The sequence below is a fragment of the Diabrotica virgifera genome, chromosome 5 (genome assembly GCF_917563875.1).
Source record: "Diabrotica virgifera virgifera chromosome 5, PGI_DIABVI_V3a".
Classification (NCBI taxonomy): Eukaryota; Metazoa; Arthropoda; class Insecta; order Coleoptera; family Chrysomelidae; genus Diabrotica; species Diabrotica virgifera.
Window position 1 is genome coordinate 66,807,803 of NC_065447.1, and position 19,771 is coordinate 66,827,573.

The following is a 19,771-nucleotide window of genomic DNA, read 5'->3' on the forward strand; positions in this document are numbered from 1 at the left end:
AAATCCACAAATTTCCTGTGACATTTTCCTGTAAAAATTAGATTTTCCCAAAAAATAAAAAAATAGGGTTTTGCGATGAATTTCTAAGTCCTGCCATATCTGTAGATAGACAGGATACTATCGATTTTATGAAGAAAATTTTTTGGGCAGGAGGGTTGCAAACGGGGTAACGGAGTATATATGTATAGAATAGAATAGAACATAATATCTTTATTTATCCAATTCGATCACAATGTGATATAGGACATGTCATGTAGGTACATAAAACATAAACAAAAAGTCATATAGGACAATTACATAAAATACAATCAACAAAATACAATTTAATAATAAAAAAAGAAAGATATGCAATATAGATCGTTTCTGAACCCCGTCGGTCCTCATTCCCTGTAGTCTTTTATTAAGTCAAAGTAATCATTTAAGTTGTAAACGCATAATTGGATCAAGCATGATTTTAATTTATTTTTGAATTTTTGAATATTATTTTCATTTCTCATAACAAGTGGCAAACAGTTGTAAAACTTGTATCCTGCAAAATCAGGGCTAGTTTCAAAAAGAGTTGTGGAATGATTACACACGCTTATCAACCTCCCGTGCCTTGTCGGGTAACTATGATAATCAGAGTTGAGGGTAAAATTTTGAAATTTAGTTTTAACATCAATACTACACTTATAACTATATAAAGCATGGAAAGTCAACAGTCTGTGTTCAATAAAATATTTACGACATGATTGTCTATTATCAATATTCAATATCAGTCTAAGAATTCTCTTTTGACTTATAAAAACTCTGGAAGAGTTCCTAGAGTTTCCCCACAAGACAACATTATAGGCCATATGTAAACCAATGCATAGTACACACATCAATTGATTGGAATTAAACAGAGTTTTCAACTGGAGGATCGCATAGTAACCCTTATTCATATTTTTGCAGACTTTAGTAACATTCTCATCCCATGTCATATTACTTTCTAGAATGCTACCAAGAAATAATGTTTTATCACTAAAAGGTATTTCCTCAGAACTAACTGTGATCTTATAATCATGGGATGGCTTACTGCGCGAGTAACATGTAAGGAAAACATGTAAGGAAAATAATGAAATTTTCATGATTTACTAGGTCCTGCCAACTAAATAAACTAAACATATTTATTTCAAAATGATCAAAAAAAATATTGGCATGACGTCTCCTAATGTTTAAGTATACTTGTCCCTTGGAAAATTCTGCGGAAAATTTTCACCCTGATTCCGTGATTTTCTTAGTCCTGCCTTTAAAAAGTTATAATACTCAAATACAATTAATACCTTTTCGGTACTCGGCAGGAAGGTTAAACGGTTCTTGTAAGACGGCAGGAGTTCTAGATTTGTAAGAAAATTCGTGAAAAAGTCAACGATTTTCTGAGTCATGCCATTTTGCACATGTTTCAAGAATCTTAATATAAGTCTATTTACAAAGAGGCAGGATGGTTTTATGGTTATTTTGTATACAGGGTGAGGCATTAGTGTGACAAAGTATAATTACTCGTTTGTCGTAAGATATACGAAAAAAGTTATTTAGGTAAAATATGAGCCACAGATAGGACTATGATTTAACAGTATTTTCTAATATACAGGGCTACACGTTTTCACAGGGTGACACAAATTTATGTTTTTTTTTTAAATGGAATACCCTGTATATTTTTACATTTTTGGATTCTACTCGATGTTCTCTTTAATAAAATATAGTGTTTTGAAATATTATACGAGGTAGTTTAAAATATAATTACGTTTTTCTGTTAATTTTGTAGGAACACTTACACCCTATACATATTGTTAGTGATTTGATATCCAAACTTCTATTAATTTATGTTTAAACGATTTTTAATATAGTCTATTATTGTCAGTTATTAATAGTATACCAAAATGTTTAGTTATGTTAGTATTATAATAAAATGATATTTCATGGTACCTTTTTATTTGTTAAGCATTTTCTATACTATATTTATATATTGTTATGACAGTTCCGTAGATTGTTCCTACATAGAAAGAGTCCCTCGACGTAAAAGAAGAAGTAGTCACTTACGAGAATATTCTGGATGTCATGGAATAACCCAGAAATGTCTGGTGACATCTAGAACGTCAGAAAACTATATAAACATTGTGTTTGACATTTGAAAGTTCAGTTGTATTTTGAGATTTTGAGTATTTAAAGTTGTCAGTTTGTTCAAGTTGTTAACGTATTGTAATATTGTATTGGAGTTTAAATAAAGTATTGTAAAGAACTTGTAACATTGGTGACAGCGGTGGGATAAGAAGACATTAAGTAATTTGTATATGGTCAATACAAGATCTACTAAATTCGAGAAAGAAATGGATACATCCGGACCACCAGAATGGTTTTTGAAAAATGGAAGAGTTAAAAGAGAAACGTAGGCAAGCAGAGAAAGAAAATGAAGAGAAACGTAGGCAAGAAGAGAAAGAAAATGAAGAGAAACGTAGGCAAGCAGAGAAAGAAAATGAAGAGAAACGTAGGCAAGAAGAGAAAGAAAATGAAGAGAAACGTAGGCAAGCAGAGAAAGAAAATGAAGAGAAACGTAGGCAAGAAGAGGAGGAGAGGCGTAGACAAGTAGAGGTAGAAATAATAAATAGTTTGTCACAAATTCAAGAAAATTTTACATTAGAGGTAAGTCAAATTAATAGTAGAATTGACACATTAGAAGAAAAACAAAACTATTTAGATAATAAACTAGAACAGCAACAAAATGATTTAAAGCAACAACAAGATAATTTAAAATCTAGTTTAGAAAAACAAATAGTTATGTTAGAACGAAAAATTGATACCCAAGCTTCTTTATCTCGTATTGTTTCAGTAACGAATGTCGAATCTGAAACAGCCCCTTCATCTTCACATCCCCTAAATCTTCTTGAATCAGGCACAATCAGAAAGAGCAAAATTTTGAAACCACCCACCTTCGATGGCCAAACAGCATGGGAAACGTATCGTTTCCAATTTGAAGCTGCAGCAAGAGCAAATGGCTGGACTGAGAGAGAAATGGCAGCTTCCTTGGTGGTGTCGCTTCGAGGCCAGGCAGCAACCGTCCTTCAATTTCTTCCTCAGGATTCACCTAGTTATGACTCACTTGTTCAAGCTTTAGAAACAAGATATGGCCAACAACATCTGAAGCAGGTTTTTCAAAGTCAGCTTAAAGTTCGGTATCAAAAACATAACGAGAGCCTACAAGAATTTGAAGCTGATATTAAAAGATTACTACATTTGGCATACTCTCAGGCACCTAAAGATTTTCTTGAACAAATCGGTATACAGGCATTCATAGACGGACTACATGATATTGAATTGCAACAGGCTCTCCGATTACAACACAAAACGCTAAATGGAGCACTAGTTTCAGCCCAGGAGTTTGAAGCGGCTAAAAGTATTTCAAGATCTCGCCCAAGATTAAAAGAAATAAGATTTCGAGAAGATGAAGAAGTCACTACCACAGATAATCGACAACCTATTTTGTCCCAGATGTTGAACATACTCCAAAACCTTCAACAAAATCAACAAAAACCTCGAAATGAAAACAGAAGATGTTTTAACTGCGGAAGAATGGGACATCTAAAATCCAATTGCAGAAGCCGATCCCAAGCACGAAAAGAAGAATACAAGAATGAGATCAGAAGGTCGCCTAGTTCGACATCCAGAAGCCTGTCGCAAAGTCTCACTAGAAATGATGGTAGATGGTCACTAAGAAACAGATTTCCTACAACTGACCATAGAAAGGAAGAAAATACACTGGAATTTGAAGTTAGCCATTTGAAGGAACAACTAGCGATTAGTAAAAATAAAATAGAAAGATTAAGAGAACAGGTGACAATATTGCAAGAAGAGTGTAAGGTAATTCAAAATAATGCAAAAACTACACAGTCCAATCTGGAAAACGAATGTCAAAAACTGATGAAAGAGAAGAATGTGTTAAATAAACAATTTCAAGAATACCAAAATGCATTAAATGAATTACAAGTTCAAAGCCAACGTCAGCTAGCACAAAAAGAGAATGTAACCGAAGAAGTTAGTCTGCGGATGACCACAGTTGAACAACAAGAAGATAATGACCAGATTTCTCTGGAAAACATTAAGAAGAGTCAAAAGAAAGATAACGACTTAAGAGTTATACGAGATTGGCTTAAAAATGGAGTAAGACCTCTTTGGCAGGAAATATCTAAATACAGTCGAACTATAAAGGCGTACTGGGCTCAATGGGAATCCTTGCATCTTTCGAATGGTTTGTTATATCGGAAGTGGGAAAGTTCCGATGGAGTACGTATAGTTCAACAAGTGGTACTGCCAAAATCACACATTAAAAGTGTGTTGCAAGAACTTCATAGCAGCCTGTCTGGAGGACATTTTGGGGTAAAAAGAACACTGGCCAGGGTTCTAGACAGATTTTATTGGATCAATTGTCGCCGAGATGTAGAAGAATGGTGTAAGAAATGCGACTTGTGTAACGGTAGAAAAGGCCCTAGAACAAGAAGTCGTGGTAAAATGGCACAATATCTTTCCGGAGAGCCTTTTGAACGACTTGCAGTTGATATTCTCGGTCCACTTCCAACGACATAGAGAGGTAACAAGTACTTAATGGTTGCAATGGATTATTTTTCAAAATGGCCTGAAATTGCACCTCTTCCTAATCAAGAAGCGACGACTGTAGCGGAAGCATTCATAACACACGTCGTATCAAGACATGGAGTTCCTTTAGAGTTGCATTCTGATCAGGGACGAAATTTTGAATCCGAATTATGGCAAGAACTAATGAAAATCTTGGGTATTAAGAAAACTCGAACTACGCCTCTCCACCCACAATCAGACGGAATGATCGAAAGACATAATAGAACTATTTGTCAATACCTCTCAATGTTTGTTGCTGATAATCAAAAAGATTGGGATACCCTAATACCTCTATTCCTGTTAGCCTACAGAAGTTCTGAACATGAAGCAACCGGTTATTCTCCATCAGTGATGATCACCGGAAGAGAAATGAAGCTTCCTCAAGATCTTATTTTCGGAAAATTGCCTACCTGTGAAGAAGAACCTTCATCCCTGACGTACCTAGAAAGCTTAAGAGAAAAACTGGAAAAAGTCCACGAATTTGCTCGTAAAAGTTTGAAGCTTCAAAGTGATAAAGCCAAGTCCAGGTTCGATATGCAAGCTACAGGGACAACTTTCGAAAGAGGTGATCCAGTATGGCTATACAATCCCACACGCAAGAAAGGACTTTGTCCGAAACTTCAACGAAACTGGGAAGGCCCGTACACCGTCTTAAAGAAAATAAATGACCTGGTCTACCGCATCCAGTTTTCAGCGAGAAGTAAACCCAAGGTAGTTCACATTGAGAGATTAGCCCCATATCATGGAACTGATCCACCCTGTTGGCTTCAACCAGACCCTGATAGACCAGTTATTCGAGGCGAATAACTATAAAGGAGGGAGCAGTGTTATGACAGTTCCGTAGATTGTTCCTACATAGAAAGAGTCCCTCGACGTGAAAGAAGAAGTAGTAGACGAGAATATTCTGGATGTCATGGAATAACCCAGAAATGTCTGGTGATATCTAGAACGTCAGAAAACTATATAAACATTGTGTTTGACATTTGAAAGTTCAGTTGTATTTTGAGAATTTGAGTATTTAAAGTTGTCAGTTTGTTCAAGTTGTTAACGTATTGTAATATTGTATTGGAGTTTAAATAAAGTATTGTAAAGAACTTGTAACAATATTAATTTCGGCAGTAAATTGATACAGACAGATTACTCAGGTGGTTTTTGGGGTTTCTGAACAAGAATGTCACATTAGAACAGATCTTTACCTAGTGCTCGGGGTGACTAATATACACGCCATATTATTATTCACGCCATATTATTAAATTGTGAGGTATTCTAGTAGGTACTAAAAGGTACTCCTGCTTTAAGTCAGTAGGATGCACGGTTTTCTGGAAAAATCCATTTTAAAATTTTTTGTTTGTTGAATTTGAAAAAATTTTTTAAAAAATTTAAAAAAACCGGTGTATTTGCCGACTTAAAGCAAGAGTAACTTTTAGTATTAGAATACCTCACAATTTAATACTCTACTCTCAAAAATGTCTAAAAATTTAAAGACCAATAAGTTATGAGATAAAATATCCGTTGATCTACCCAAGACGGATGTCTATGACCAGTACTAGAAATTCACAATTGATAAAATCGATTCATCTCTGGAAGAGAAATAAACGTAGCAGTTCTAGTTTTCCTAAATAGAATTTTTCTAAATTCTTTTAAACTCAAAAAACGAAAAATTTTTCAAATCGATTTTTCTAGAACACTGCGTATTCTTCTGAGTTAAAGCAAAAGTACCTTTTAGTACAAAACTATCCCAGAATTTAATAATCCAGTGTCAGAAATGCTTAAAAGTTAGACAGAAAAGTTATTCGATAAAATATCCGTTTCCGTACCCAAAACGGACCCCTATGACCGGTACTAAAAATTGACAATTGATAATTGACATTTGACAATTGACCTCTGGAAGATAAATAAGTGTACCAGTTTTCGTTTTTCCAAATAAAAGCGTTCTGCAGCTATTTTAAAGAAACTAATTACAAGACTTCGATATGCTTCTTCTAGACGAAGCATATCGAAGTAGAGGTCGTCCGCCAACCAGATGGTCTGATGACATCAAACGGATCGACAGAAACTTGATGCAGGCAGCACAGGACAGAAATGCATGGAGAAGACTGAGGGAGACCTATATCCAGCATTGGATAGATCCGGGTTGAATTATGACGATGATGAATTACAAGACGCCATCTTTAAAGAGCTCTAGCTTTCCACAGAAGCATTTTTGAACTAGGTGAATTGAGTTAAATTTTCTTAAAATTATCTGACTAATCTCCGGTTTTCGTTTGTTATAAGAGCATCTGGACACCCTGCATAATATAATGGGTAGGTAAATTCCCTACTATAACCAATAAATTGTAAAAATTGTTTATTTACTTTTATTGCGTTTACTTAGATAAAAATATGAACTAATCACTTAAAATAAAGATGTTACACTTTGCTATTAGATTTGAAAAGTGTGTAAAAATTCCGAGACATTATTCAGGAAAATAATATTTAATAGGATACGATTGTTTTAATGATATACAAATTAATTTTTTGTATTATTCATCATTGCGGTTATCCTGCCAAGTTGTAAACGGTTTTCGATTAGTGTTTTTTAAGCATACTCGACATGGTATGACTCAGAAAATTGTGGTGATATGAATATGTTTGTATAACACCCTGAAATAATTTTACAGACAGACAATTTAATTTTTTTATACGAAATAACTATACAACCATCCTGCCTCTTTGAAAATAGATTTATATTAACCATCTTGAGATATGTGCGAAATGACATGACTTAGAAAATCGTGTAATTTCCACGAATTTTCTTACAAATTTTTTAACTATATATAGTAAAAAAGGTGTAACTAAACATCCTGCCATTTTGAATAATGTCTACTGAAATTATTTATTTTATAACAAAATTTATTTTATGACTTAGAAAATCACGGAACCAGAGTGAAAATTTTATACAGAATTTTCCAAGAAACAAGTGCAGTTAAACATTAGGTGACGTCGTGCCAACATTTTGTTGGTCATTTTGAAATAAATATGATTAATTTATTAAGTTGGCAGAACTTAGAAAATTATGAAAATTTTATTATTTTCATTACATGTTTGTATATCTGTATACTCCCTTAGTCCTTTTGCAGCCGTCCTGCCCAAAAAATTTTCTTCATAAAATAGATAGTATCCTGTTTTTCTATGGATATGGCAGGACTTAAAAATTCATCGCAACTCCCAATTTTTTTTTCATGGAAAATCTAATTTTCACAGGAAAATGTCACAGGAAACCCGTGGATTTTTCCACAAGTTGTAAGTACCTTCTCTAACCTTCCAGTATTGCAAAGGGCAGGACTTAGAAAATCGTGGTTGAACTTCTGTTAATATCTCCCGGTTTAATAGAGTGTCTTTATTATAGCCTTTGACTACGGCGTATTATGAGTTTCCCCATATCCGTCTATATCTAGACCAAGTTGAAATCCGTTGAGTAAGTATTATAAACACAGACTCACTTAATTACTAAGAATATTTTTATTAACAATCAGTTTTAATTCTTCTTCTTCTTAAAGTGCCGTCTCCTCAGTGGAGGTTGGCTACTACAATTGCAAACTCTTCTCTGTCTTCAGCTGTTCTTATTAGCTGTTCAAAATTTAGCCCTGTCCATTGTCGGATGTTTCTGAGCCACGATAGTCTTTTTTTTCCTAGTCCTCTCCTTCCTTCGATTTTCCTTTCACTATAAGTTGAGCATATTGGTACCTATTATTTCTCAGTATGTTGCCTAGGTACGATGTTTTTCTAACTTTCACTGTGTTGAAAAGTTCTCTTGCCTTGTACTCTTGCCCGGGGCAGTGCCCCGGGGCCCCCGGCCAAGGGGGGGCCCACAGAGGCCTCCTTTTGGTTGGCCGTGCATAGATTTTAACGAGGAAAATAAAAATATGTATGTAATTTAGAAGCCGATATCAACGAAATATTTTCAAATTACACAATTTTAAAAAGACAGCATCATAGTCTTAATTTTTCACTGGGGAAATTAGTTTTTTCGACTAAAATGCAATTGGAACAGAACAGGGCCCCTGAGGCCTGAGCTAAGCTGAAACCCCCGAGACCTTAACATAAAAATTTAAATTATTAGTTAGGAAGTTAGTTATTTCGGCGTAACAAAACCTAAAATGCCATTGGAAGAGGGGACCCGGGCTAAGCTGGGGCCCCCGAGACCTTTCGTAAAGATATAAATTGTTGCTGAGGAAATTAAAATTTCGGCGAAATAAAAATTAAAATGCAACCGGAATAGGGGCCCCAGGTCCCAGCCCAGCTACTTTGTCTTAACCAATTTTCCCAGACCACATCTTGGTATGTGAAAGAAACCACATGGTACCATATTTTGAAAAGAAGGGTAAGATAGAATGAGCACATTAGGATCAGTCCCACCACTACACTGACCAGCTTCACTGACTGTGTTTGGCTCACATTGAAGTTGCTTAAGGCACCTTAAGGTGCATTTACGTTTGCTTGGTAGTTCGCTTGGTTATTCGTTAGCTACAAAGTAAGACCATTTACATTGTAGCGTACGAACGCATTCGTTGATGATCCGTCCACAATGTCAGATACCTACAGATGAAAATGTATTCATTAGCGCTGCTAATTTTATAATTATTGCAAGACATGCTGAAAAAAAAAGGAAGAAGAGAGTGTGGTGTTCACACAGGAGGGACAATGAGTTTTCAAGGCGTTAAATATCAAACATTTTCCCGGATCCCGGGATACAGCAGGCTACATATTAGCTTTATATATACGACTAAAAACTGGAACGCGCTTAGTCGCGCGGTCTACGCTGGTAGACCAGTGCTCTTTGAATAATGGTAAAAAAATAATGCAAACATATCGGCGGCGTTTAACAAACTGAACAGTAAGTTGGAAGTATTAGTGACAGCTACTAAGCGGGATGGGGGCGTATGTGCAGTTTTCTGCAATTGGCGACCACTTAAAGGAGAGTGGTCTACGAATGTAGACCGCGCGACAAACGGAGGGTTAAGGTGCATTTACGTTTGCTTGGTAGTTCGCTTGGTTATTCGTTCGCTACAAAGTAAGACCATTTACATTGTAGCGTACGAACGCATTCGTTGATGATCCGTCCACAATGTCAGATACCTACAGATGAAAATGTATTCATTAGCGCTGCTAATTTTATAATTATTGCAAGACATGCTGAAAAAAAAAAGGAAGAAGAGAGTGTGGTGTTCACACAGGAGGGACAATGAGTTTTCAAGGCGTTAAATATCAAACATTTTCCCGGACCCCCCTTGCGGTGTGGGTGTGGGGTAGGGGGCCCCAGATTACGTTTGCCCCGGGGCCCCCAACATCGTAGTTACGGCCCTGCCTGAGGGTCCGTTTCGAAAACCTGTGACACTTCCGGGGTCCGGATTTATGCTGCCTGTGTCTGAATGTTCTGATTCGGTTTCTTTGTGGATTCTTGTTAAAAAATATCCGTTATAAACAAATTAGAAGGGTGCAGGGCGAAATTTTTGGGCAGAAATTGTTTAATATATTTTTTAACAAATTCAAAACATCAACTTTTTTACCCGCGAAAATATGTTTTTAGCATTTTTGGGTCATCTTAAATAAAAAAGATCTGTCATTTTATTAAAACTTAAGAGTTTTCAAGCATCGCAAATGCATATTTTCGCATTTTTCAGATTTTAAATCGCAATATGACAAGAGACCTTTATTGTTTATAATTACCCAAGAAACCTAAAAATACATTTTTCGAGGCAAAAAAGTAATTTTGAATTTGCTTAAAAAATTGTTTCACCCGACACCCTTCTGATTTGTTTAAAGGGGACATTTTTTAACAGGAATCCGCAAAGAAATCGAGTCAGAAACATTTTTCACACGAAAGTGGACTCACACATGGACTAATATGGAAAGGGAAACTAATAATATCTGTTCGTTTTTTGGTTACTGTATACTTTTCTGTGAGTTTTCCTGGTACAATAAATAAAATATAAATTCATTGTGTATTATTCTGATGTTATTATCAGTATATTTTGAAAACAGCAGTATTGTAAATTGTTACTGAGAATATTTTAAAAATTAGGAATTTATATTTTGAATGCTAATAAGTTTTTAGACATCTTCAATTTTGTAGAAAGGAAACGGAGGAATTTAAAATAAATAATCATAGTACAAAATGAAAAATGATAATAGATGAACACGAAATTCGAACTACCTGGTATAATTATATAAATGAACTGTATAATGATGATAGACCCGAAGAACTGGACACTTTAGATGAAGGTGAAGGACCAGAAATACTAAAATCAGAAATACAACATGCTATAAAATTGGCAAAAAACAAGAAAGCCGTTGGTCCCGACAACATACCTACAGAAATGTTAAAGCTCATAAATGAGGAAAACATTGGAATACTAGTCAAACTTTTCAATGATGTTTATTCGACTGGTGATATCCCTGAAGATTGGTTAAAGTCCGAATTCATAACCCTACCAAAAAAACAACGTCCGAAAAACTGTAGCGACTATAGAATGATAAGCCTTATGAGCCACACCTTGAAAATCTTTCTACGTATCATCCACAGTAGAATCAGAGATAAATGTGAAGAAGACCAGGATGAAACACAATTTGGCTTCAGAAATGGACTGGGAACCCGGGACGCACTCTTTGCACTAAATGTGTTATTGCAGAAATGCCGAGATCAAAGGAAAGACGTCTTTGCTGTATTTATTGACTATGAGAAGGCCTTTGATCGAGTACAACGTCACAAATTAATTAAAATATTAAAGGATAAAGGAGTTGATAGTCAAGATGTGCGAATCATAGAAAAATTATACTGGCGTCAAACAGCGACAGCTTGCATAAATGGAAAATCAACAGAAATATGCAAAATACAAAGAGGTGTCAGACAGGGTTGTATACTGTCCCCACTGTTGTTCAATTTGTATTCAGATAGAATATTTAAGGAAGCGCTGCATAATTTGAAATGGGGTGTGAAGGTTAATGGAATTCTGATAAACACAATCAGATATGCAGACGATACAGTTATTTTAAGTGATGATATGAATGGATTACAACACCTTTTAAATGCCATTGACACAGTGGGAAGAGAGTTTGGCCTAAATATAAACTGTTCAAAAACAAAATACATGGTATTTAGCCGTTTGGCCCATCAAGATTCACGTTTATATGTTGATGGTCATATAATTCAAAGAGTACCCAGTTTTAAATATCTTGGTTGCCATATTACTGAACAACTAGATCCAGATAAAGAGATAAAATGTAGAATCGAGATAGCCCGCACCACATTTTTAAAAATGAGGTCATTCTTCTGTAATGATACCTTGCAACTTCAACTTCGAAAGCGCATGATTAAATGCTACATTTGGTCAGTCCTCTTGTATGGTGTCGAAGCATGGACATTAAAAATATCCACCATTAACCGTTTGGAGGCCTTTGAAATGTGGCTGCACAGACGTATTCTGAAAATACCATGGACGGCTATGCTGACAAATGTGGCAGTCCTTAAGAGAGCAAATGCTACCCGCGAGCCGCTTGATAACATCAAATATAGAAAGATGGCCTATTTTGGACACGTAGTAAGGGGAGACCGGTATAATATTCTTCAACTAATTATGATGGGTAAAATCGAAGGACGCAGAGGAATTGGTAGAAAGCAGGCCTCTTGGTTGAAGAATATCCGGGAGTGGACAGGAATAAAGAAAGCAGAACACCTATTTAGAATAGCTCGAGACAGAGACAGTTTCGCCATGTTAATCGCCAACGTCAAGGGGACTTGATAGGGCACGTTAAGAAGAAGTACAAAATGCTAATTAACATGTTATCTTTTCTACATTAGTTTCAATGCAAGGTGTTTGTTCCAAACTTATTAAATCTGAAAATTATTTTAATTAAATGCACATCTGAAAAGTACTCCTACTTAACATATAGTAGAGAGGAAATGAATATAAAAAAACTGCACATGACAATTTTATATTACAGCTTACTTAATTTCAAAATTAATGATTAGTAAGTATAACAATAAGGGGGAGAACTCTTTACAAAATTAAATTATCAGAGAGAAAAATGACATTTTTTATGTACAACCTGTCTGAAGTTTGGAGTGAGTTTAGTGCAACTGAGATCTCTACCGATTTTTAATAAAGTTCATTCTTGATAAAGCGGCTTCGCACACATACGTTGAGCCAAACATAGTACGCAATTTCATGGCCACACATTTTCAAAATTGCCAAACCCTAGATATATTCTGAATTTATTGACGGTCCGCACAAAACTAGCTCACGGTCCGGATGCGGACCGCGGTCCGCTAATTGGTGACCCCTGCCCTAGCCGACAAGATAGGAATTCAACTTGAGGATCACTATAAGATATGGCTTTATGCTGTGTAAGGAGTTTTCTCTTCCAGTTATTTTACCTATTATATGTAAAAATATGCCTTTTACTATGCTGTGATGAATGTAGGCAAAACTTATATGTAATTACCTACATCCATATCTGTCTTATGAGAAACGCCTAATAAACTAATAATTCATTGGTTGCACTATAAATAAAATAATTACGAAGCATTAAACCAATTTCTTTATTATGTTTTAGATTTTCATTCTTTTACAAAACTATAAAAATCGTATTTTAAAGAAATATTTTATCACAAAATTACTAACAATTATGGCCTATTTAAAAGTAATTAAACTGACAACGGCCATATATCCAGTTATTCCGTATCCAACCATCCAACACAGTCCTCTTGCTGGTTGAGGAATCGGAACAACAGCATACACAACAGTGTGACCGATTCTTGCCAGTGTATATGCCAAAAAGAAAGTTTTTGCGAGATACACTGCAGGATTGGTTAAGGTATAAATCAAACCAGTCACAAAGAATAGTGGAATGTTTTCAATGTCGTTCAAGTGAGCTCTGAAATAAAAATAAGAACATTGATAGTTAGAATTAATATACATTAGAAGAATAATAATGATAACCCCCTCTGTGGCTCAGTGGTAAGAGCGCCTAACCTTTGGATCGAAAGTTCCGAATGGTAGTGAGTTCGAATCTCACAAGGGTCAGAAATTTTTTCATTTATTATACATTAATAAATGAAAGTGGTTTCTGTCCTTGTGGGATCGGTACTCACCGGAGGGACCGCAGACGTTCGGATACAATTAGCGTCTCTTTGCAAAGACAATGACGTCAACTTTGTAAAGTAACGAGACACTTACTCAACACACACACACTACACATTACACCTGAGTTAGTGATAAGTTATACAATTACGTGGCTAAAGGTTCTAGTTCTAAACCAAGGCCAGAATCAGAGAAAAAAAAATAATAATGATAATAATATGTTTATCACGGCAGAAAAGAGTTTTTTAGCAGGTAGGGTCATGTACCCTACAGCATAAAAGGAAGGCATCAGAACATTATAGCCTGGGAGGTAGTGTGAAATTTGACCGGAGCATTTTAGCATGGCTGTTTTCTTTTTATTTAGTTAGGTGTTCCAAAGCTTATTAACAAATGATGTGTCAGCTGGCCCAAAACCGGGGATTTTAGGCAAGAAAACGTAAAATATGAAACTTGATGGAAAAACGCTACAGCTTATGTGTCAAATATTTATCTCCAAGACTTACGTGTATAATGGCCTAGAATAGCTAGCTACTGGCTTTCACCTAGGCTACTCGGGTTCGATTACTGGCGTTGGAAATTTTTTTTTGTTTTTAAAATTGACATTTTGATTTGAAAAATATTATTTTTTGATAATACCACGTTTTTATTATTTATACGACACAATATAAAAAAGTCTGTATGTCTTTTATAGAATCGTAAACTATGCGACCTTAATAAGCAAAGTTGTACATGAACCCCTGAAGGTTCCTGAGTTGTACGACCAATCTAAGTGAAAAGGGGGTTGCCCTCCCCCGACATTCTTTTTTATTATTTTGAACAAACTGTTTTTCTTAATTTTATATGATATAGAACCAAAAGATACATATACAACCCTTAACAACTCTTTTTTCTAATAAACAATATTTTTTGTAGTGTCTGCGTAAATAATGATTACTTAGGATGGTCGTATTAACTCAGAAAGCTAGGAGCCAAGTATTATATATAAGGCCATTAATAGATGTAAGCCACGGAGATAAATATTTGACAAACAGTTGTAGCGTTTTTCCATCAAGTTTCATATTTTACCTTTTCTTGCCTAAAATCCCCGGTTCTGGGCCAGCTGACACATCATTTGTTAATAAGCTTTGGAACACCTAACTAAATAAAAAGAAAACAGCCATGCTAAAATGCTCCGGTCAAATTTGACACTACCTCCCAGGCTATTGAGTCTCTTATTATTAGAGATATTCGATTTTCTTATGAGATACGAATCAAAACGGTGCAGAATACAATATTGCTACATTTTACGATTCTGATAGGTACTCATTTTTAAAACATCGGTATTTGATTTGTAAGAAAGTATACTAAAGCTCGCACTAGCAAGTGTGTATGTTACCAGCCAAACCCGATTTTAGGACAAACTAGTTTAGCCTAGGCCAAACGAGTTTGTCCTGAACTCGTTACCATAAACTAGTTTGGTCTACGCCAAACTGGTTTATTCTCATAATATTACGGATACTGCAGGACCCACTACTAGTACGTCCTAGTATAAACGTTATAGTGTACCTACGAAGCTCAAATAAATAGATAAACTGAATAAAATATGTACTCTATAATTTGAAAATAATCATTTTTATTAAAACAATAATGATTCGTCGTTAAAACTAATGGACAATTGGTAATACAAACAATCATATTATAAAAAATAATCAATGTTTTTTTATAAAAGCAATACATCTACGAAATTATAAACATTATTATTTATTTTTTCATTGAGTGTTTTGGTAACACTTAGAATTGCAGAGTTTCATTTCTTTTTTGCACTTGCATCTATTTGTGCAATAATTTTTGTTCCAGCTGCATTTGACACAACCTTGTCCGATCTAACTTTTTGGCGTACGAATGTCCCTGTCTCTTTCAGATCAGAATTCGACATTTGTCATCAAACTTTTTTAGAGGTAGTAGATTTAAAGCAAGGCTCTGAAATACCGTTAAAGGTTGCAGCTACGAGAGGTTCAGTTTGATTAGGACAAGTTTTTGTCAAATTCAGCTGCAACAAAAACTGTTCCACTTCCACAAACAGATGCAAGAGCAAGAAACCAATGATAATCCGTAATTATAAGTGTCACCAAAATACTCCATGGAAAAATAAATATTTTTTAAAATTGAGGTATAATTATTGCTTTTATAAAAACACTGATTATTTTTTATAACATGATTGTTTCTATTGCCAATTGTCCATAAATATTAACGAGTCATTAACTTTTAATAAAAATGATTATTTTCCAATTACGGAGTATTTCATTCAGTTCATCTACATATTTATTTTCGTTTTGTAGGTATATTATAAAGGCCTTACTAGTTTATCCTGCAGCGTCCGTATTAATATCAGGATAAATTAGTTTGGCCTAGGCCAAATCGGGTTTAGCCGGTAACATATACAGATTATAGAGATTTAAGTTAAAAAAATTACAAAAATCCTTTATTAAAGGTAAATTAAAAAACACAGAACGTTTTCGGAATAACAATTCCATCATCAGTGCTTTTCATAGGTTAATGACATGCTTGACCCACGAAGAGATGTGGGTGAAAATCACATATCTTGAAGACACGTGTGTTAAAAAAACTATTTAGAAAAACGAAAACTGGTACGTTTAATTATCTTCCAGAGATGAATCGATTTAATTAATTGCTAATTTCTAGTACGGGTCTTATGCATCCGTTTTGGGTAGGTCAACGGTTATTTTATCCCATTATTTTTTGGTCTTTCATTTTTAAGTAGGTATGTTTGACACTAGATTATTATATTATGAGATATTAGTACAAAACTCTTGCTTCAAATCAGTAAAATACAACGTTTTTTTTAATTTTTTTTTCAAATTTTGTTCAAACTAAAAAAAAGAAAAATTTTTGAATCGACTTTTCTAGAAAACGGTGTTTCCTGCCGACTTAAAGCAAGAGTACATTTTAGTACTAGAATACCTCACAAATGTAATAATCCAGTGTCAAAAATGCTTAAAAGTTAAATATAAAAAAGTTATGCGATAAAATAACCGCTGCCCTATTCAAAAGGGACGCCTATGACCGGTACTAGAAATTCGCAATTTATGGAATCGATTCATCTCTGGAAGATAAATAGGCGTACCTACCGGTTTTCGTTTTTCTAAATAGAAGCGTTCTGGAGTTATGTATTTAAAAAACTAATTACCTACAAGACGCCATCTTTAAAGAGCTCTATACTGAAGGCCAGAGCTAGAATGCAGTGTTAGTGTTACGGCGCGCATGGGTGCCGCTCATGTCGGCACAGTGGTAGGTACGTGTATGCAACCGTCAACAATTGTTGTGCTACTTGTGTACTATACTACAGTGCTACGAATCTTAAATCCGGTCCTAATGCACCGCTCGGGGCGAATCGGCAACGTAGTCGGCCGTTCTCCGATAAGAAATACATTGCCCTATGCTACCTTCACTGCATTCTAAGTACACGAACATAGTGGAAGCGGTTCCCGCTTACGGTCAATCCGCGCGGACCCGCTTTTATACGTTTTCAAAATGAATGCACGTTTTTAAATGTACGCGTACATAGTTAAAGCAGGTTGGCGCGGGCAAACCGCTTTAACCCGCCTTATCGCTTTTACTCGAATGAGAATTTAGTTTATTTTTCCGCTTTAGTATTTTGTCGCGCGGGTTTAGTGTTTGTACAATGAATAAGGAAGGCATTGCTTGCTGCCCCCCTATTTGGGACACGACCGAGAACGATATTTAACTTTCTATGTTATCTTATTTTAAGCTTTGAAATAGATAATGATATTCTTCATTAATTATTCTTTCGCGATTAAGAAAATGTATACCAACTTTTTTCCTTTCAGTTTAGTCAAAACAGAATCAAAAGCAATCATATCGTCATCAGATGACATTTTGGTATAAGTTGTAGATGCAACCGACAAATTTGAAAGATTTTTCTCGCTTTTAGCCGTATTCACTGTGTTTGCCATTCACTGTGTTTGAAGCGGAAACCGCTTCCACTATGTTTGTCCCCTTACTGTGGCTTCTACTTTAGCTCCCTTATTTTCATTTCTCCATTTTCGGACTACCTATATGATTTGAGTTAAATTTGTGCTGTGTCATTTCCCAGAAGCCAATTAAGAAACCACCCAAGCATAATTACATAATTACCTACTAACATTCTGCATATGGATTTCTTTATTATATCATAAGTTAAAAGAGTGAAATCATTGTTGATTTTATTTTTATTCTCCATTCATTCTGTCAGTTTTTACAATTAATCACCTCACAACTTTGTTCATTGTGATGACTGCAGTGGCGGATCCAAGGGGGTGTCACGGGGGTCATGACCCCCCCCCCAGACGAAAATAAATATTAATTCAATACATAATCCTAAAAAAAGAAAAACCGAGAGATGACGAACAAAAAAAATTACACCCATCCAAAAAAATAATTGAAAACCCTCTTATCCTAGGGGTTGTAAGACTAATGCCCGGTTGCACCAACAGATCTTAAGCTTAAGTCGAGAATATCATAAGAATTAATATAATATAATTATAATATATTACAATAAGAATACCATCACATAATAATAGATATAATTGATAATCAGGTAAGAATTTAAAATTATGGTGAAACGTAAGTGATACTCAAAGAGGCCCTATTTATAAGTAGAGCTTAGCTAATCTGGAACTTAAGATCTGTTGGTGCAACCAGGCATTAGTGACCTTGCATCAGAGAAAAGTAATTAAATTACCCTCAAACTCCATGAACCCCCCCCCCTCTCAACGTTTTTTCCAGTCGCGCCTAAAGAAGTATAACTTCAAAGGTTTTTATACAATGTGCTTACCTTCGAACTCTTTCCACATGTTCACTTACTTTTGGCTTGACATGTCGTCGTATAGCATCTTCTGGATTAGCAAATGCCTAAAATATTAATAAATGATCCATTAAATCTAGCTAACCTTAACATGTATATAGATACCTACTAATTGGGACCTACTAATACTAAAATTATGACCTACATTGTGGACCTACTAACTATGTTGCTTAATGGCGTAGGCGCCAAAATTTCGCGCCAATGTTTTAAATGCATTCATTTTTTTTTTCGAATCCTCAGAAAACTAATAAGTATTTTGGAAAAATTTAAACGCCAGAATGAAAGATTACTTTATTACCGAGCCCCTGTAACTTATTAAAATAAACATTATAGAAGTTTTCAGGTACTTTCGGCCCTCGGTAATAATGAAATCTTTCATTCTGCCTCTGCATTTAAATTTTTCAAAAATACTTATTAATTTTCCCAAAGTTCGAAAAAAATTAATGCATTTAAAACACATTGGCGCGAAATTTTTAACCTACGCCCTTAATCCTGATTACATAAATGAAAATCTTAATATGGACAAAGAATTTAATTTTTGGGAAAATTATTAGAAAGTTAAAATGATAAATAATGAACTAAATACATATTGAAATATTACGTGAGATAAATTAATGCAAATATAAAGTTCCACTTTACCTTATGCTTATATCTCTTTGAACCAGTTAAAATGGACATAAACATCATCTTAAGAACAAGAACAGAGCAGTAGAAAAGAAGTGATCTAAGGACTTCATTGTCCAAAGATAATGCCGAAGAAGAATGAACTGCTTGAGTCATTGTATTGTCTTATGATATAAAATAGCGTAACTACCTTCTTGTACCTTATAAAAAAGTGAAAACAAGTATACTTTGAACATTTATCAGTTGTTATCTATAGATAGTAGCTACCTATTATGTCATAACAGTGTAATCTATAAAATTGCTTCGATAAATCTATTGAAAAGTAAACAACGAAGTAAATTTTTTAAGATAGTATAAAAAAAGACAAAAACTATTATGTATCCACGTACCTTAGGCACTGATTACAAATTACACATTATAATATGTTTGTTCAGGTTCACTTCCAAACCTCCATGTGGTAGGCTGACAAATATTCTGATAAGAATAATGAGAATACACAATCGATTCTACGTGA

At 34.8% G+C, this 19,771-nt stretch overlaps 1 protein-coding gene across 1 annotated transcript; it reads right to left on the minus strand.

Moving 5' to 3' along the window:
- Positions 1 to 13,209: 13,209 nt before the first annotated feature.
- On the minus strand, positions 13,210 to 19,616 carry LOC114340706 (microsomal glutathione S-transferase 1). The gene is made up of 3 exons (XM_028291477.2): positions 19,273 to 19,616; positions 18,604 to 18,680; positions 13,210 to 13,563 (listed from the first exon to the last, which is right to left on the minus strand). Exons 1-3 carry the CDS (start codon positions 19,411 to 19,413, stop codon positions 13,320 to 13,322), a joined length of 462 nt encoding a protein of 153 aa, XP_028147278.1. The 5' UTR covers positions 19,414 to 19,616; the 3' UTR covers positions 13,210 to 13,319.
- Positions 19,617 to 19,771: the final 155 nt, after the last annotated feature.

Bases quoted from the DNA above. Each gene is read 5' to 3' on its own strand.
- LOC114340706 (XM_028291477.2), bottom strand. From the start codon at position 19,413: ATGACTCAAGCAGTTCATTCTTCTTCGGCATTATCTTTGGACAATGAA. The intron at 18,681-19,272 runs GTAAAGTGGAAC...TTAATATTTTAG, and splicing joins CAAAGAGATATAAGCATAAG to GCATTTGCTAATCCAGAAGA. The intron at 13,564-18,603 runs GTAAGCACATTG...TTTTTATTTCAG, and splicing joins CATGTGGAAAGAGTTCGAAG to AGCTCACTTGAACGACATTG.